The sequence below is a fragment of the Corvus cornix genome, chromosome 20 (assembly GCF_000738735.6).
Source record: "Corvus cornix cornix isolate S_Up_H32 chromosome 20, ASM73873v5, whole genome shotgun sequence".
Classification (NCBI taxonomy): Eukaryota; Metazoa; Chordata; class Aves; order Passeriformes; family Corvidae; genus Corvus; species Corvus cornix.
This window is the reverse complement of record NC_046349.1, coordinates 9,409,042-9,428,933: the sequence shown is the minus strand read 5'-3', so window position 1 is coordinate 9,428,933 and position 19,892 is coordinate 9,409,042. Positions and strand designations below refer to the sequence as shown.

General features: G+C 46.6%; 1 protein-coding gene across 1 annotated transcript in view; it reads left to right on the top strand.

The window, feature by feature from the left end:
• Positions 1-388: 388 nt before the first annotated feature.
• Positions 389-19,892, top strand: part of COL9A3 (collagen type IX alpha 3 chain) — a 33,202-nt gene continuing 13,698 nt past the window's right edge. Inside the window, exons 1-19 of the mRNA XM_010396847.4 lie at positions 389-665; positions 1,798-1,875; positions 6,189-6,224; positions 6,830-6,901; positions 7,158-7,211; positions 10,912-10,947; positions 11,546-11,569; positions 12,021-12,074; positions 12,228-12,281; positions 12,998-13,039; positions 14,527-14,583; positions 15,868-15,921; positions 16,401-16,454; positions 16,580-16,633; positions 17,380-17,433; positions 18,299-18,352; positions 18,787-18,840; positions 19,129-19,182; positions 19,777-19,830. Of these exons, the coding sequence (XP_010395149.2) occupies positions 600-665; positions 1,798-1,875; positions 6,189-6,224; positions 6,830-6,901; positions 7,158-7,211; positions 10,912-10,947; positions 11,546-11,569; positions 12,021-12,074; positions 12,228-12,281; positions 12,998-13,039; positions 14,527-14,583; positions 15,868-15,921; positions 16,401-16,454; positions 16,580-16,633; positions 17,380-17,433; positions 18,299-18,352; positions 18,787-18,840; positions 19,129-19,182; positions 19,777-19,830 (1,005 nt within the window). The 5' untranslated portion in view covers positions 389-599. The remainder of the gene's footprint in view (positions 666-1,797; positions 1,876-6,188; positions 6,225-6,829; positions 6,902-7,157; positions 7,212-10,911; positions 10,948-11,545; positions 11,570-12,020; positions 12,075-12,227; positions 12,282-12,997; positions 13,040-14,526; positions 14,584-15,867; positions 15,922-16,400; positions 16,455-16,579; positions 16,634-17,379; positions 17,434-18,298; positions 18,353-18,786; positions 18,841-19,128; positions 19,183-19,776; positions 19,831-19,892) is intronic.

Sequence of the window (19,892 nt, the reverse complement as noted above, 5' to 3'; positions counted from 1 at the left end):
GAATCAGTTAGTGCTCTTCAGATCACCCTAAAAAAACTCTGAAACCAGATGTGAACAGCCTCCAGAGCTAACAAAGCACCTCACTAAGCTGTAAGTGCATTTCTCGGTAGTGATCTTGCAGCGTTACAGGTTTGTTAATGTCCCTGCTGGAGTTAGGTGGCCTCAGGCATTGCATAACTCACCCTGTGATGTTTTTACCTGTCCAGCACAGAGGTGGTGATGGGCTTGGGGAAATCTCCTGGGTGAGACCTGAGGAACAGCTCTGTATTTGCAGCTGGAGTAACCCAATTTTGCTCCTGTGTCTGGTCTCCCAATCCAGCGCTTGCACAGGCTCCTGGAGGAGGAGGCTGGGGCTGCCCAGCAGGGCATGAATGAGAGCTGCTCTGCCTGCCTGCTGCTCCCCCTCCTTCTCCCACCTCCTCTGCTCCAAGCTCGGCCCCTCTCGCCTTGCTCCAGCTGGAGCCACAGGTTTATCTGGAGGCGAGGCATCTCTGCTCTGTAAGCTGAGACCCGGGAGGAGGAGGAGGGATCTGCTGGACCCTGGAGGAGAAAGGGTTTGGCCGGCCTGGAGGAAGGGAGAGAGGCAGAGCCTGGGCACCATGGCTGGATTCTCTGCCCTTGGGCTCCTCTCCCTGTGTCAGCTCTTGGCCACAGCATCAGCTCAGGTGAGAAACCTCATTTGTATCTCCTGCTCAAGGAAAATCCTGTAAGGGTAAAAGAGAGTGGGCTGTGTGTGTTGTACCTGTGGGGTGAAACGTGGCAGTAGGCAGGTTGTTAGTCTAAAGTTTATTACAAATGTGCACCTGGGTTTGTACCTGTGTGGGTAGGTGTAAAAACTGTTGGTTTATGTTTCTGTAAAAGTGTTGTTTTCCCATTCAGCCCTGCAATTATGAGAGAGAAAGCCTTGGAAAACGGAGATGTGTTGATGCAAGAGAAACAGTTTTCTTTTAAAATGAAGTAACAGATTTCCAGCTAGACTGATCTGATCTGGGTCTTTATCTGAATCAGAATTTCTTACTCACTTCCTCAATCAATTTTCAAATATTACAGCATATTTAGCCCTTGCTCACTTGAGACATGAAGCTGCCTTAAGCTTCCCTGTCTGGTGTTAATATTATTGTCTGGGGAAGTGACTCCTCAGTGAGTTTTTCATTGTTAGTGAGGAATTCTCGCAGCCTGGCTTGGGAATTCAGAACTCTGCTGCGAGCAGAGCTGCTTCTACAATGAAACCTTTGTTCCCTAAAGCTACAGCAAGTTGCTCTCTGGAGCCCTCTCCATACAGAAGTCATTGATTGGACCTTTCTTTCCTTCAACCCACCTCAGACCTTTCTGAAATCCCAGATTTTTAAGCGGCACTCTGCTCAGAGAGGAGACCTTCCCTTTCTCCTCCTGTGTTCATTGGTGTCTGCCTGGCTTTGCCATCACCCCATCAGACTGTGGCTATAAATTAATTATTTCTACCGAGCACTTGGCACCTTTTCCATGGGCTTTGCATTTCCTCCTCTGCCCAACCCAAAATGTGCCTGTAGTCAGAACAATTTCCTGTACAACCAAACCCCTTTGCTGCCCAGTGACCAGCTTGGATTCCCAGTATAAGGCACCAGTGCAAGGAGCTGGGGATGTGCTCTGGGTTTTCCAAAGAGCCTGGCACTGCTCTGGAGCAACTTTGAGCCCACCCAGGCTGGCAGGGGGTGCGATTTTGGGTTAAGCTGTGGGACTTGGCCATTGCTTTCTGATCTAGCCCTCTAGTGTTTCTTCTGATGCAAAAATAAGCTCTTGTCTTTCACTTTTCCTCAGTCCCTTCAGAGAATTGGACCACAAGGCCCTCCTGGACCACAAGGACCCCCTGGACCATCTGGCAAGGACGGCATTGATGTGAGTGACACAGGCAGGGGCTGGCTGGGGCGAGGGTGGAGCAGGGGCAGAGCCAATGGGGCAGAGAAGCTGCTCTTGTTCTCCAGATCTGCAGCCTCTGGACATCCCTCAGGGGTGGATGGACCTGGAAAATCACTGTCCTCGCAAGAGACCTCATTCTGCAGGAGTCAGAACAGCGAGTGGAGGTGCTGAGCAGCCTCAGGTTCTTTGCAGCATCAATCCAGGGAGAGCTCAGGGGTTCGTGACCCTGCTTGCAAAGTAGAGTATTTCTCTTTTGGCACAAGGTTGAGTGCAGGGGTACGATGTGTGTGTGGTCAGTGCACATTCAGTAGTTCAGAGAGAGATTTATGTGATGCTTCAGAGCACCTACATTTCTAGAGAGGCTACAAGAGACTTAAATATGCAGCACTGGACACTGCTTTTATCTTAATAGTTTTATTTCAATATTGTCATCATGGTTATCCCTCACTTTGGCACATGACGTGTCAGGATCTGGCTCGTGTGTTGGCAGACCTGAGTCTGTAGTGGCCCAAAATGAAATGGAGGGTCTTTGTTTCAGCAGGCAGCTCCTTACACCTCCTGCAGAGGGAGAAGACTACATAACCCAGGACTTAATGGAGGAGAAAATCTTGTTCTGTTACTTTTAATTGATGTTTCCATAGATATTAAGAATATTGCTTCCATGCATCTGTTGGATAAGGACTGAACTGTGTCCTGTAGTTGGCAGTGGATAAATGAGCATCACATGGACCTTCAGCAAGACCATATCAAATGTGGAAGTCTGGGTTCCTGCTTCGATTTCCAGTTTGAGCAGCTCTTGTCTCTCTGAGCTGCTTATGGAATAGTGCAGGGGTTTTTAAAGCTCGTCTGAAGTACATTTATTGGAATTGGGCCCTTAAGCAACCTTGAAAAAATCTATTCATTCCATGCAGGTCATTTTCTTTTGGATAAGGAGGTAAAAAAAAAAAAGTATGAGTTCCCTGGAACATGGTGAACAAGGAGTGTTTGTGCCTGCGGTGGGGAGCTTTCCCTGCAGCTCCCTGACCCAGGCTGGTCTGAAGAGAGAACCTCATTGATTTCCAGCTGCTCCCTCCGAGTGTCCTTTGGGCTAATGTTTTCCTGGGAACCTCACTCTGGTTTTGTAGTGTGAGATGTTCAGAGCTGGCACCTTGGCAGCTTCCACTGCTTTTCGTGGCTTCAGGGGACACCCCAGAAGAGGGCAAAGGACACGTGTTCCTGTTTGCAGCAGTGGAGTCCCTGCAGCAGGACACTGCTGTGGCCAGCAGGCTTTGGAAAAGGCTGGCTGTGATTCTCTATGGAAGCAAAAAGAGTTTGGGAAGTATGAAGCCCTTCAGACTTCAAGTTTCAACTTCTGCAGAGAGGAAATGGGGAAGAAACCCCACAGGTGTTCAGTTCCTGCATTCCACAGGATATTTAATTCTGGAACAGCCCCAGCATCGCTCCTGATTGCTCTTGGAAACAGGAGCCCGGGGAGGTGTCAGTCATGGGGATCCACACCCTTTTATCCACAACTGAAAGCTTTGGAAGGCTCCCCGTGGGACAGGATCAACTAGCAACATCTAATTAATGTGAAGAACTTAGTCTAATAAATCAAATGGCTGAGTAAGGTGTTTAAGGTGCAAAGTCCTGCAGCCCCAGCTTTGGGCTGGAGTTCTGGCTACGCAGGAGTAGTCTCTTATTTGAACAGACTTGAGCTCCATCCCTCCTATGGATGGAGGATGTCAGGGGCCCTGGTGAGGTGAGATGGTCTGGCTGTCCAGGGACAGGCTCCAGGATGATTCCTGCTCTTCAACAGGACATTGAGTCCTTTCAGAAAAGGCACAGGAGGAGGTGCTGGGCTGTGGCTGGTGTTGAGCACAGTCACGCAGCCTCCCTGCTTAAGAGCTGCCCTTTTTTTGTCAGTACACTCCAAAGAAGGATGGTATATAAAATTCAGCACTACTCTGCATTTTCCTAGTGCTGCATAGGGGGGGATCATGTGGATCCTGAGTGGCAGTGGCATTCTGCCACTGCAGAGTGAAAACATTATTTTATTTTTCTCTTGGTGCTGAGACTTTTTTTTTAAATTGCAATTGAAAATTTTCTGCACTGTATTCCTGAACTCTGTAAGCCACTCCAGCCAGGTCATCTGGACAGGTGACTTTGGATGAGAGTGCTGTGGAAGTGTTGCAGGATGTCTTTGAGCTGGGTGGGTGCTGCCGAGGTGTTCAGCAGTCTCTTACCATCAGCTGTGAGCAGTGAGAGGTGCAGAACATGCAGCTGAATTATTCAGGATATCTCCTTGGATGAACCCCATCAGCACAGTTTCTCAAAGGCCCTGCTTTCATCCCTGCCTTTCAGGGGGAGCTGTAATATTAAGTCCCTCTGAAATACTTTATAATTAAAGCCTTTAACAAGCCTCTTGTTTCATACTCGGTAACAAGCAAAATCTCTCTCTCCCAAGACTAGAAACAGCATGTTTTGATGGAAAGAATTAGTGACAAGTTCCTGTGAATTATTTCTGGGGATGTAATTCCCTAAATTGCTAATAAGCAATTGTCACTTTTCAGAAATCAAGGGGCTTTTTTTCTTGCTTTCTCTCCTGGCTTGACTTGCTGAGAAAGACTAAACTTCCTTCCCTCTGACACGGCACCAGGAGAGCATTTCCTTTTGCTGACAGCCCTTGCCTCTAATTCCTGGTGATCTGGCATTAGGGGTACAAACACTGATTAGGCTTTTGATTCAGCTCTCTGAAGTTCTGGTGCTCCTGCAGAGTCCTGCAGGGGTCCACGATGGCAGGATCACGGTTTAAGATAGTCCCCAGCAGCCTTTGCTGGTGCTGTGACCTCGTGGTGCAGAATCCCACCACGCAGGCAAGGAAAAATGCAAGGGGCTGGCAATCCCAGGTGCTGGAGGAAGGAGCAAACCACCCCTAGTGCCATTTCCAGATGCCTTTTCATTTCAAAAGAACTGCTCCTTTCATTTCCTTGGCAGGGAACCTTCCCCAGCCATGATAGTGATAACTATTTATGGAAAACCTGTGGGCAAAGGATACTGAAGGAGTTGCTTCAGCAAGTCAGAGCATAAAGATGCCTCTGTTCAGGGACCCTCTGGTCGGTCAGTGGTGCAGGACAGAAATCCTGAGCAGCTCCAGGCAGCCAGGCTGGAGAGATGTGCCCACAGCCTTCCCAGTAAATATAGAAATATGCTATAAATCCCACAGCTCTGCATACGCCTCCTGGCTCCTAATTACCAGGCCCATGGTGGGATGGTGTTATTTCCAGCCTTGCTCTGTTAACAACTACCCTTCTTCCACAGAGATTTTCTTCTTCCAGGGTACCAACTTGCCCCTTCCCCTCTGCTGGCCCACAATACCTCTCACAATATTCAGTGCACTTATCCTAAAGCCACGAGGGCTGGGTACCCTCTGGACTGGGACACAAAGTGGTTTTTTGTGGGATGAGGTGGAAACCAAGCTCCAGTCGAGCTCCTGCTGTTCACGAATGTTTGTTTCTTTTGGGGCCTAACAATAAAATACAAATTGTTATTTGGAGTCTACACACACATTTATGAATGGCATTACAACTGGCTGACCTGGAAGAAGTGATTAAAGACTTATAAAGTACTGTCTCACAAGCACCTTTAATGCTGTTCTTAGAAGTGTCTTTTTATTAGAATAGAAAAGAAATAGAGTGCTTTTGAAACATTATATGAAAATTGTGTTTAGTCCAGATTGTGCAATTGGATTAGGTGGAAATCAGTTGGGGGCTGTGCTCATTTGCTTCTCCTGTCCAAGTTTAGTCATATGAAGAAAATCATTGCAGACAGTTTGTTCATTCTTCACTTCATGGTAATCCCCAGCTCCTGGCAGTACCACAGCTTCATACTGTGCCCTGGAAACCTGGAGTTTACCCCTGTCTCCCTCTGTTTCCCCAGAGAGATGTTTGGAAGCTGTGACACCCATCCAGCTTCCTCTCTGCCTCATTTGCAGACAATCCCAAGTGCAAATAACTCCTAACTATGCCTGGAAGAAGTTGGAGGTGGTGGGGGCACTGTTCAGGAGCACTGGTTCTCTCTGGGAGGCTGGGGATGTGGATTTCCCCAGATTTGCTCCCGTAGATGTTGGAAAAGGCTATCCAGGCTCATGCTGCTTAGGGGGTAGCAGGGTTTAGAGCATCAGCTCCATGAGACTGAGTGTGGTAAACCTTGGAGTGGGCACAAGGAGGGATTTGAGTGCAGCTGGGAACATCAGTGGTGGAAAAAGTCACCAAAGCAAAGTTCAGCACTAACACTGCCTTTTCTCTTTCCTCTAGGGAGAGCCAGGCCCTCCTGGTTTGCCAGGTCCACCAGTAAGTATTTCCTGCTTGGTATCGACTTGTCCATCCTTCTGAGAGGATGCAGGGCACGAGCTGGGACTTACAGCCTCACTTTCCTCTTCATCTGCCACAGAATTCCCGGGAGCAGGGATGCTCAGCGCTGCCCCAGGGGACAAACACAACCTCCTGCTTCAGTGCTATCAGTGAAATAAAATGAAAATTAAATTAATGAATGAAACAAGTGAGATAAAGCTTGTGCATCACCTGTATAATGAAATTATTGGCACCAAGCCACATCACACGGTTATTTCTGGCACTGCTCTGAGTCTGCTTCAGCTGCTCAGTCTGCCAAGGGGTGCTTAGAATTGTACCAGGTGGCAGAGCCCTTTGCTTTGGCCACTTACTGCATCCCTTCCTACCCCTTACTAAGAAAAGCTTGTGAGCATGTGGGAATGAGCCAAAGCGCTGAAACTTAGGATTTGGATATGGATTCATAACAAGATTTGCCTCTCTTCATGGGATTGTCCCATGTTGCATGGTGTAAAATCAACACATCAACAAATGATCTTCCATCCTTGCACCCCTGCCACGCTTCTGTTGCTATGTTGTTATAATAATTGACTGTTTACCTCATGTAGGGGCCAAAAGGTGCACCAGGGAAGCCTGGAGCTGCAGGTGAAGCTGGGCTGCCTGGCCTTCCTGGAGTGGATGTGAGTATTTTGTCATCTTCTCGTAGGTCTTTTAAATCTTTCACATAGGCAGGAGTGTTTTCCTGATGTGTCTCATCAACTTTCTCTGTGCCTACTGGGGAAGGAATATGAGTCCTGGACTTACATGCATGTCTTGCATATCAGGAGAAATTGAAGGGGAAGCATCTCTTGGCTGAATCAAGAAATATGAGAACAATTTTGAGATGTTTTGCTGACAGGATGGCACTCTCTTGATCTTTTGGGTTTTTTTTTACAGGGTTTAATAGGAACTGATGGCCCACCTGGCCCAAATGGGCCTCCAGGAGACCGTGTGAGTACCCCATTAGATCCTAGGACCCTTTAAATGGTCATTGCCACTGATTGTAGTGATGATTTTCACTTTCTGCTGTAAATTGGTGATATTCAAGCGTTGATTTTCATGTAAACCCTTGCAAAATACTTGGATCCTTGAAATGCAGTCCCAGGTGGGTTTTCATTAAGCAGGGCATGAGATCCACCTTTCTTTCACACGGCTTTGAACCTGCTTGGGTTGCCTCAGTGGTGGCTGTACTGGGGATATTTCAAGTATCCAAAAAGTTTCTTGAAGCAGTCGAGAGACTTAATTATGAAGTTTATCAAAGTGAAGTTATTTTGGCCTTTATTTGCAGTCTGAGCTGGCAGATCTGTGTTGTTTATAATTAATGCTACTGTGTATTAATTGTTTAAACTTTTGCCTTTTATTATTTCTGGAGCTGTCCATATGATTGCATTATTAGTTGCCATAGTGTTCCCCAGGCAGCCTAGCAAGAAATAAGAATTGTTTCTGCTTCCTGCGTATTCCAGCTCTGCTGAGGGGCACCACAGGGACAGGGAAACAACTGCCAGAGATGTTACAGATGTCCTTCAGATCATCCCCAGTCATCACCCACACTTAAGCCTCCCTGTGACATTAAGGAATAACAATTAATGAGCCACTCAGCACAGATTGTGAGCCAGCATGGCTATTCTCCTGTCTCCCAGATGGGAATATAAGGCTTGTATCCACAGCTGGCTTGCTGGCCTTTTGGACTGGGGGCTGCAGTGATGGGCTGGATTTTTGTAATATGTTCAGTATATCCCAATAATCCACTTATTGCCCCAAGGACTTGCTCAAATCTAAAAAATCTGTGAGTTATATAAAGGGATGAGTGGTACAGCCATGTATTTTAGAGCTGTTCTTCTTCCTTTCCCATGTGACAGGCAAAGTTTGTGTGGCCACTGGGAAAGTCGAGTGGCAGGGCCTGGACATCCTTGTCACAGCTCCGGACATCCTGGTCACAGCTCCCAGCCTCTGTCCATCACCACCACCCTAAATCCCCCTCCTTTTCTGTCCCTTGTGCCCTTCTTTCTCCCCAGAGATCCAGGGCTGTACAATCCTGGCTACTCTCAGACATTCTGTGGGAAGAGTCCAGCACCATCTGGGAACAGATCCCTGATTTTTAGACTAGGAAAGCTCAGGACCACGCGCGGAAGGCTGTGAGCAGCTCTGTGCCCTGTTCTGTGCTGCGTGGCAGTGCCTGCCCATGCCCACGTTAGCTCACAGCTCCTGCCTTGCAGGGTAATTGAGCAGATAATTTCTGGGCAGCAGAACTTCCTCTCTGACTGCTGGGCAGGAGCCCCCAGACAGAGCTCACACCCAGGTTTGCTGTGCTTTCCCACATCTTGTAACTCAGTCTGGCAGCATGGGGCAAACCTGGGACCCCTCGTCATTTATGGGAGCTTTTCAAGGTCAGTGGTCCATCTGTTTTAATTGGTCTAATAAAAACCTGGGAAAAGGGAAAAGACGTCTAAAAGCTTTAGCACTCTAAGTGAACAGCATTGTTGGTCTGACTCTTTTTTTCTCCCTATCTTCTATATTTCTGTCTTGCAGGACTCACTGAAATAAGCTGTCTACTTATTGTTGTGCATTTGAATTCATGCTTAACACTCTGTTTTCTTCTAAATAAGCTTAGTTTTTTGAACTGGAGTGTCTGAGAGCAAAGCTTTTTAGTGTAGGGAAGTGGGCTCATGGAGTTTTCAGTAATACTTTATTGCCAAACATTTCCAAAAGGATTTTTATCCTAAATATCTCCCGCTGCTCTCACCATCAATTAGCTTTTCTCCTGGTTCTGCTTACAGACTGAATAGATCAATCCTACTTGTTTTTTCAATTTTAAAAACCCTTTATTTTCAGCTGGGGTTGAGTTGGGTTCTGACCTCTATGTTAGATACTGGTGTCCTTCACTGAAAAAAAAAAACATTTTGAAGTTTGTTGCTTTACACTGAAAGCAATAAGGAGAACATAATTATTCACTTTTATTTATGAATGTCATAATAATCAAGTATTTTCCACGCTCCATAATTGTCTATTCACAGAGTAAATTACTATAAAATGAAAAATTATGGTGTTACTGTTTTCTAATCAAAAGAGAAAGAACATTGTTACCAGGAGAGCGAGTCTAGTCAGACAATGTTATTAAAATTGAGATGTAAATTAGAGTCTCTCCTTTGCACTTACTGCAGTAGCATCAGCTCATTCAGGCACTTGATAATCCCTTACCTTACCAGGAATGTTCACTGCTGCATTCTGCACCTTACACTCTTCAAGATATCAAAATTAGGGAGTGTAAAGTAACAGCATTTGGCATTTTGGGTGCTCTGCCAACTTTCTGGCCTGTTGGTCAAAGCAGAAAGGGGCGATGCAGCTGCTTTCAGAATTAGGGTGCAAGTCAGGAGGTGCCAGGAATTCAATGTTTTCCCTGCAGGAATAGATCCCAGTTTGCCCCTTACAACCATCAGTAGTGGTAAGGATTTTCAGCCTGAAGATAAAAGTGAGTGGAGGCAGAGCAGAGTAACCTGCAGCAAGAGAAATGAATGAGCTGACATTCACAGCATGGCTGATTTTTATTGGATTACAGTCCCCTGCTCACAAGACCACTCCTAACGAGGCCTTGGGTCCTCCATGTCTTTCTCCTTAAACTGAGCAAGGGAAGACATTTCTAATCTTTGGTGCACAGAACATGAGGAGAGGGCAGGCGTCACTGACCCCTGGGGTCACAGTGAGCAGCTGTGTGTGCTGGGATGTTCTCCAGGTCTGCCCATCCACCTTGTTCTAGGGGCAGACACCGTTTAATTCCAGCTCAGGACATCATCCTCGAGATGTTTCTGTGCAGCATTTTGGGGATGTTTGGAAAAGAGGTTTGGACTGGGGAGAGGCCATGGAAACTTTGTCCCTGTGCAAGGAGATGTCCTTGCTTTGACCCTGGACCCTGGTCCAGTGGAAGGTGTCCCTGCTCATGGCACAGGGGTGGAACAAGGTGGTCTTGAAGGTCCCTTCCAACCCAAACCATTCTGGGATTCTGCTTCAGAATGATCACCCCTGATTAATTTTACAGCCTGCTGGCCAGCTGGCAGCTTTGCAATGCAGCAAAGGGGTTAAGGAGGTCTCTGTCTTCTTCTCTTTAGTCAAGCAGGAAGTTCACAACTTCAAGGGTGACTTAATTCTAGTCTAAGCCATGAGATGACCAAGCTTCAGTCAAGCCTAACAGTAGGAATTCAAACTGGGAAAAGGAGACTGGGAATTTGCTAAGGAGGTTAGTGAAGAAACAGAAGCTGCCAAATCTTTGGCTTTGCTTGAAAGGGAAATGGATGAATTAATAAAATTCACTAGAATAAGTCCAAAATTTGTTAATAGTTTTAGAAAACTTAGTCATTGGAGCTACAATATGAATGTATTATGAATGAGAATATTTCAAGTAGATAAAAGTCAAGTTATGAACATTTAGATATTCATGGAGGATATTTAGATATTCATCTGATGCCAGCTGGGATTTCTAGGGTAATTATCCATAAGTTTTTGTCCCTATATGTGTGAATTCAGCTGAGCATCTCCAGTTGTGTCCTGTTTCTGCAAGACACTGCTGGAGTTTCCAAGGAGAGCAGGCCTTGGTGACTCCCCATATGGAGGTTTCTCTTTTATCCCTGCTAATTTTTATCCTGTTTTATTCCCATAGGGTGCCTTAGGACCTGCTGGGCCACCTGGACCAGCTGTAAGTACCTCCCAGAACAGCACATGTGATGAAAGTGTGCAGTATTATGCCAAAACCATCACCAAGAGAGGATGGGAAGCTTTGTTTCCCAAACAAAGGGATCAAAGTCTGAATGAGTGAATATGTTGTTTGAAATGTTTAAATATGTATGTGTGACCTGTTCTGGTAACACAGGACCTGTTTTGAGCCTTTGAGGTGCTGTAAAAGCAAACCAGCTTGGGATACAGACTGACATATCAAATGCTATTAGAATCATTAGACATTACAATGTCTATCAGAATTAAAAGGAAAAGAAAAAGGAGAAATAGATAAACTGGAATGTTGTCTTCCTCTCCATGTCCCACTCTTGTGTCAGCACACATTACTTTTCTTACTGATGTCTTGTAGGTAACAGCAATGGAAAGGGAATACAAATTATTGGAGGGAACAAAAGGATTCATCAAGACTCTGCTCTGATTGAAAATTATAATAATTAGGGGCAAGGGAGTGATAAGGAAACTTAGGAAAAAAAAAATTAGCAGTGTTTTCCGAGGTTTTCTTTTCTTCCTGTATGTTTGGTTTCTGAGTGATCTTTTACTGTTTCAAATGTTGTTTCCAGGGAAAAGGACTGCCAGGACCTCCAGTAAGTAATAAGAATATTTTTTTCAAAACAAAGTTATAAATTAAGATTCTGATTTTATTGGATACCCTGAGTGTTACAAACCCACCCCAGGACCCAGGCAGAGGGACTTGGAGTCCTGCAGATCATCAGCCTTGTGGGATTTTTATCCTTGCCCCCACCCTGGGGAAGCTGGCTCTGGTTTAAACACAAGGCACAGCAGCCTTGTAAACACTGGAAGTGCCCAGTTTGGGGGCAGCTTTTGTTTGGTGGGTTCCTGGGAGCTGCCCTGTGCCTGAGGGATGCAGACTGGCAGTGTATTCCAGGGGGATGTGGAGTAAAAACAGGATGTGCGTTGGGAAGCTGGTGGTCTGGTGCAGGATGGAGCTCCTCGGGGGGATTGGGCAAATGGGGGCAGCCAGCAGCCTGGGCTTTGGGGTGTCATGATGTAAAAGCTCTTCTCTCTGCTCAACAGGGACCCCCAGGACCCAGTGGGCGCCCAGGTGGACATGGATTTCGGGGTCCTTCTGTGAGTTTCTCCTACCATTTAATCCCCATTTACTGAATGTGCCACAACCACAGAAGAATGAGTTTCATTTTTGTCTCTTGCCTCACTCTGAGAAGATATTTCCCTTTGCATTTACATTGAAAGGGAATTCTTATTATTTTTCTCTCTTTTTAGGGACCTTTTGGTCTGCCAGGATTCCCAGGGCCTCCTGGACCACCTGGGCCTCCCGTAAGTTGAGGCTTGCAAACAAATGGGAGAAAATTCCTGGGGGGAGTCTGGAATTTTCTTCTTGCTGCACTTTTTATTTGCCGCCACTACCATGAGCATTCAGCAGGGCATAAATACCGTGCCCTGAGAAGAGCAGGGACTTTTCCCTGGCTGCACCTGGATGTGTTGATGATCTCCTGTTTGTTATTTGCGCTCTCTGTGAGGAGGGACCCAATGACACCGCACCGTTCTGGCACACAGAGCATGGGGTGGGCTGCTTGTTCTCTCAGGGAAAGTTTTTGTGCTTGCATGGATCATGATCTGTTCTTGTAGGACCGGCAAGTGGGGCTTGCAGTCAAGTCCCTGCTTTGGGTTTGCTGTGCCCTCTCTGGAGTGTTGAACAGTGGGATTGGGACGTCTTTCCCAAGGAGTTTTCCCCAGGCCAGGAGGAAGCCAGGCACAGCTGCTCTCCTCTACTTGCTGCTTTCATCCCCTAAGGCCCAAGACTCTTCCCCAGCCCAGCTGTTCCTCTCCAGGGGATGGTTACACCCTTGATGTGTCTGGTTTTGAGGACTGGTGCAGCTCATAACACTCCAGGGGCAGCACTTTAGACTCTGGGGCTGAGTATGTGCCTTGTGCTGATCCAGCTGAGCTGGCTCTGTAAAAATCATCCTAGAAACTGTGTTTCCTCCTCGTGTTTGTCCTGTATTTAAAAGCCACCATTCCCTGAATTGCAGGGTCTTCCAGGCGCCCTTCCCGATGGCGGCGGGGACCTTCAGGTAGGTTTTTCTTTATGTAGCATGAAAATGAGCTTTGGTTTAATCCCTGATGTGACTTTTGCTTGGCACAGCTGGGGGAGTGTCAGACCATTTAACATGCGCTGTTTAGACCTGCAGATGTGGGTTTAAACCACCTTACCAGGATGCAGAAGAGTGGGGGGGTGTTTCCTGGGCTGAAAGATTTTTTGCGGAGGTAGATATGCACTGGCACAGGGTGCCCAGAGAAGCTGTGGTTGCCCCATCCCTGGAAGTGTCCAAGGCCAGGTTGGATGGGGCTGGGAGCAACCAGGTGTCCCTGCCCATGGCTGGGTGTGGAACATGACAAGATTTAAGTTCCCTTCCAACCCAAACCATCCTGTGATTCCAGTGCTGGTGTTGTCCTTGATTTTTTTCTTCCCAAAATGCACATTTTGCATACATTCTTCAGGTGCTAAACAACTTCAGCTTTTGGTAAAAGACAACAGCTTTTCATGCTTCCAACCCTGCCTTGTGACAGGAAAGGCTGTGAGTGTAGCACTGTTTATTTCCAGGGATGGTGGCACCGGGTTCCTGCGGACATCTGCTTTGTTTAGGCTTCCTTCCTTAGGAGAAAGCCTTGATCCCTTTCTTTCAGGGGAACGAAAGGAGTGCTAAGTCCATGAACGATGGAAGTGACATTTGCAGATTTCACAGCTGTTGTTGTGACAGCTTCTTTGGTTTTCTAATTGGCATGCCCCAAAAAAAGCTCCGAGTCAGTTTAGACTGCCTTATGGCACATCACATGGGAGTTAATAGGAAATTAGGTTATTTCTGCACGTTTAATTTAAGTTACCCTGTGGAATAGACTAGAAAATTAAATTTTTGCTACAGAGGTGCTGCCTGAAGTTGTATTAAAAGAAAAAAAAAAAAAAAACAAACAAATTAAGAGCTATTTGTAAAGATTCAAGAGTATGGCCTTTTCCTCATTAAATTTCCATGCATATTCTGATTTGTTCCCAGTGAAGCTGAAGTTCCCACCAGGGGCTCTGCCAGCCCTAGACATCTGCAGATATCAGTTTATAGGTATTGGTTTTTTTGTTGGTGCCCTTCAATTAACTCTGATGCCTGTCCTTGCTGCACTTAAGGAGCTGGCTAAAGGAAATCAATAGGGATCAATTACTGCAGAGGATTAAATATGGTCCTAATGATTTACAAAGAAACTGATCCAGCTGCACTGGGAAACTTGGGTTCTTGGGCATTTTGGACTGTGGACACTGTCAGCCTTCAGAAAATCTCACAATCCATGTTCAAAGTGGAGCAGGCAATTCATAAATCATTATTTTGTGGGATACCAGGACCTCCAGGACCCCTTTCCATAGGGAAATGTTGGTCAATCCATGATGCCACGATTCCATTAGATTTAGTGGATTTAGAGCCAAAATCCACATGACTTTTCACCTAATGGATGCAAGCAGCCTCCCTGGGTGTGATGTGTGCCTGTTAAACCAAAGTGTTTCTGTTCCCTGCAGTGCCCAGCTCTGTGCCCACCAGGCCCCCCAGGCCCCCCAGGAATGCCAGGCTTCAAGGTAAGGAAACATCACCTGCAATACAAGGATCTGTCCCCCAAAATAAACACCACTAGGAACCCCTGGGATTAAATTGTATCCACGGTCCATGTCTCCTGTAGGCTCACACCTCCCAAACCAGCCATGCATTTGCATTTATTCCAAATGAGATTTAACCCTTGGCATAGATTAAACCCCCCTGCAAGCCCAGTGGGGCAGAGCTGGTGGACAGGAACAAACAGGGGCAGCAGTTCAGGGCTGCCTCAAGAACCAGGTGCTGCCTTTCCAGGCCTGCGAGCTGGAAAAACCTCACAACTTCTTAAACTGCAAACTTACATAATTAATATAATGTAATTTAGTTGCTGTTTTTATAGCCAGTGTAGCACCAGGTAGGTTTATGTTTAGTTGTTGGGCTCTGGTATATAAATTCAAGGTTTCCACCCTCAGGAGTTAAAAGTCTGCTCCTCTGTCCCCTCTCTGGTTCACATGAAGTCTGTGCAGTTGTGGATTCAGCAGCGAGACAAAGTAAAAAGTGACTCAAGGTCTTTTAGCAGGATTTAGAAGTTGGCAGTGAGTGGGAGAGCTCCTAGGGAATGCTCTCAATTCCTCCTGAACTGACCTTTCTCAGGTCTGCTTGGTCTGTGCGCTGAGTCATAAATATCATTACAAATACAAGATGTTTAGGACATAACTGCTCAAAATTCATAGCTCATGAAAAGGAAAACCCTGTGAAACTCTCCAATTATGATGCAAATGATGCACAGGACCTTTGTTGTGGTGAGGAATAACATCTGCCATGGCTGAAATCGGGCTGGGTCTCTCCCACGTAATAGGAAGAGAGCCAAGACACAAATTGAATCAGAGCTTATATAAAAGCTTTCAGTGGGACATGGATTTCTTTGCAAGCTTGATGATGCAGACATTAAAGGTGACCTAAAAAGGGAGGTAAAAGATGCAGAGTGGGGTTTTCAGAAGTGACTCATCCCCATTTTCAGGGGTGATGGGAACTGAGTTCTGGTCCCTGATCTGTATTTGAGAACTGCATCCAGATCATGAGCTTAGTCCAGTGCAAGTCACTCTGGAAAACCAAATCTGGGCATTTCCTGAAACGACATCAATTCTGACACTGGTACCTGGATAACCTCCCCCAGGAGGGATCTGCATTCGCCTGGGTACAGCACACCTACAGATTGTTTTTCTTGTAAGTCATTTGGGATGTGGGGGTTTAGGTTTCCCAGCTGTCTCATCAAATTTAATTTTTAAAGCAAGACTCAGGATGTGATTAATCAGAACTCTTATTTCTAGGGACACACTGGTCACAAAGGGGAGCCTGGTGAAGTAGGAAAACAAGGAGAGAAGGTAAACTTCAATTTAAAGGGGGAGGATTTTTCTCTTTAAAAACATCTTGAAAAAGAAATAAGTGATTTTTTTCAAGGAGTCAGGGAGGAATGAGGCTGTTGGCTGAACAAGGAGCAGTTACTTTGGCTGAAGTCCACTGGGTTCCACTGCTCTCCCTGTAGGACCCTGTGCTGACTCTCCAAGAAAATTCATCTTCCCAGGAATCATCATGTTAAGATCAATTGGAGTTAACAGCTATCCTTTCCCATGCAGGGATGTCAGCTCAGGAAAAGCCTTGCATTAATCACTTGGATAAATTCCTGACTGATCAGAACGTTCTTGCATGTAGAAGAAATTGTCTATAACGTAGAAGCAAATTCTGCAGAGAAATCTGGAAGGGAGAGAGGGAGCTCAAGAAGAAATAAGATGGGGAGTCTCTGGCTGTGTGTTTGCAGGCTCCTGATGTCTCTCCTCTTGTCTGATTGATTTTTCTCTCCCAGGGTAACCCTGGCCCTCCCGGCCCTCCAGGAATTCCGGGCGGTGTCGGCCTGCAGGTATCCCCTCCTCTTCTCTTCCCACCATTCCCATGGCCCTTTCACTGTGGAGCTCAATGGAGCCATCAGTCACCTTGGTTACACAAACAGAGATTGAGTTTGAACTGATTTGTTTTCTTAATTAGGGCCCAAGAGGACTAAGAGGCCTCCCTGGTCCAATGGGTCCAGCTGGCGACAGAGTAAGAAAAAACTTCTGGGTTTTTTTCCCTCTCCACCACCAGTTTGTCTTGTGAGAGGTGCCAGTGACACCTGTCCTTACTGAATTCCACTGGGAAACTTGTAAAGGCATAAAAAGTGGGGTGTTCCCTGCAGCACCTCCATCAGAACAACCTTCCAAAGTCAGGACAATCCACACACCTGAGGGACTGGCAGGGTCAGGCCCAGCCAGACTGAATCATTCCACCCAAAGTGCAAGACTGACAGTGTTATAGAATCTTGCAAAAAAAAAAAAGAGAAACATTTCATGAACATTTCACTTTCTCTTCTGTCTCTTTACAAGAAAAAGCCAAAGAATCGCTCATGGACAGAGGTTTTCAGGACACAAAAAGGCTCCTCAGTGAGAACAGGGTCAATCTCCAGCTCATTGAGGCTTTGGACTCTTGTCACCATCCCTTGACCAGCAGCCCAGAGGCTGAATGGTTTTGACTTGGATGAAGTCATGCATTTATTTAGGAATAAGAGTGTTACCCAGATAGCAAGGCCATGAATGGTATCAGTGTATCAGAGGTACAAAGGTGGGGAGATCCAGAGTAAAAACCCGTTGTTCAGAGTGGGATTTTTTTGCAAGTCTGTCCTGAAAACCAGCCGGAAATATGGGGTGGCTTTCCAGGGCTTTTGTGTTTTCTCAGGTTGTGGTACAAGGTGGGGATTCTGTTACTTCATCCTCTGCCAAGCCCAGCATTACAATGATGTCTGTTCTCTGCAGGGTGACATTGGATTCAGAGGCCCACCTGGAATCCCAGGACCTCCAGGGAAAGCTGTATGTATCCCACTCTCTCTCTGGCCCTGCCTTCCACAGCCACAGCCTGATTTATACCTCCTTCCTGAGCTCTGCTGCCAGTGAGCAGGAGGCTGTGCTGACCACCTCCATCAGATTATTCCCTTTTCCCTCCACTTAGAGCAGTGTTATTTCACCTGGCCCAGACTTCAGGATGTCTCTCCCTTTGCCATGCCCCACACCAGAATAAGTTCACCACGTTTCCATTGCTCTCTGTGCTTCACTGCCCTTCCCTGAACACCAGCAGCTTGGGCAAGCACTGGAGAAGGGAATATCCATTACTTTTGCAGGAAGAAGCAGCCCTATCATGAGCTTACATCCCTTGAGCCTGGTCTGCTCCCAGGTGCCCACAGCTCTCAAAGATTTCTGCTCCAAGCAGGAATAGCTGTGTATTGAAGATGCAATCTCCATCCTTCTGCAGAGCTCCCTTCTGCAGCACCACCCTCTGGGGACCCCTCTCTCATCTTGCAATTATAGAAGAAATTCATCCAAACGAAAATAAAATTAGGTGCTTTCTCACCAAACCTTTCATTACACCCAGCAGGATCTAGACAGTAAATATTAAAGCTTTTCTCCCACTCTGTTTTTGCTTAAAGAAATTGCTTCATTATATGAAGGGGAAGATGGTCTCTGCCCTGAGGGATTGTTGGCAAAGTTCCTGCTGCAAAAAGTGTGTCAGGAATTGGAGTGTAACTGAGAAAGTGCAGCCGAGCTCTCGGGGGACTGTGCGCTCACACCTCTGCTGACACCAGCAAACAGCACAAAAACCTCCTCTTTTCACCTCAAAGCATCAATCTCTGTCACTGTCTGATGGAGATGCTTAATGGCTTTTCCTCCTCTGTCACAGGGAGACCAAGGGAGCAAAGGACCTCAGGGATTCCGGGGACCCAAAGGTGACACTGTAAGTGCAGTCAAACATCCTTCTGCTCCAGTCTGGGAGGTGACATTCCAAAGACTCTGTTCCATAGATTTATTATGGCTCGTGCCCCCTTGGTTTGCTTGAAAGGGATGGAAGTATCATCTCAAAAATGAGATGTTTAACTCTTACTAAAGATGCCTGAGCAATAAGGTGTCCAAATGCTGCTACAGCCTGGAGCACAGGGAGCAGATCTTACATCCCCTTCCCTTGAAATGATCAAGAATTTCAAATGATCAGGTGTTGTATCCAGCATTGGGCCAGTTTCCTGGTGTGCCCAAAACAACCTCCATATCTATGTGGACAGAGAGGAGCCAGCTGAAATGGAATGAAGTGTCCCGGCAGAATTTGAGTATTGTCTTTGTTGACTGTTCATAAGGTTTACACAGGTTAACACAGGATTTATTGTTGTTTTCTAGGGTAAACCTGGACCAAAAGGAAACCCAGGGGCTCGTGGACTCATAGGAGAACCTGTAAGTCAGTTAAGTAGGATGCAGATCTTGCTGTTGTCTTGCTTGCAGATGAGGAGATAAAACACAACAGGAGAAGAGCTGCTTCGTGCCATCTTTGCTGTCAAATTTCTGCTCTGTGGGTCTCTGTGTAATCCCAGCTGGACTAAGCCCCAGTTGTACTGCTGTTAATGAAAAATCTCCCAGTGCAACTGCAGCTGGACTCATTGCCAAAAGCTTCTTTGATGTGAATGTATTTTGCAAACCACAGAGCCTCCTCCTGACCTAAACATGTGCTGTCCATGTTTGCAGGGAATGCCTGGCAAGGACGGGCGGGATGGAGCTCCTGGACTCGATGGTGAGAAGGTTTGTAAAGTCCTACTTAAACACTGCAGGGAAGATTCCTGAGACTGTGCTGGGAGTGCTGCAAAGCTCCTGATGCTCATCAAGAAGCTTGGCTGGAAAGGCTTTTGCTCCTAAAAAGTTTTCTAATATATTGTCACTAGTGAAGGAGAATGAAATTTTCCTATTAGCTAATCCCAAGGGAATTCCCTAAAGAAGGAAAATGCACATGTGATGTGTGCAGGGGCACTCAGCTGTGTCCCCGGATTTAGTGGTTCCTTCTGACTGACTTGAGGCCTTCCGAAATGCCTTTTCAGAGCTGTTCACAGGGTTGATTTTAATTGCCTGGAGACAAAGTGCTGTCAGGTACTGTTGCTTGGTTCTTGAACAGTGATCCTGCAGGAATATTGAGCATGTGCTGCCAGGGAAGGCTGGGAGCTGCAGGAAGTAGGGAGCTCCTGTCCAGTGGGTGCTCACTCCTCTAGACACAGCAGCTCTTGGTCCTGTGCATAAGGGGAGGGAGAAAAGTACAAATGCCTGTTTGGGAATGTGTCCTCTACGTGTGCCAGGCCATTTCCCAGTGCTGGAGGATCCTTCCTAACCTCTCCCTATCCACAGGGTGATGCGGCTCCCATGGGTGCTCCTGGAGAGAAGGGGCCAAATGGACTTCCTGTGAGTATGGAGCAGGACCTGCCACCTCTGGGGGTTCCAGCAGCTCGGTGTGCCTGCAGAGA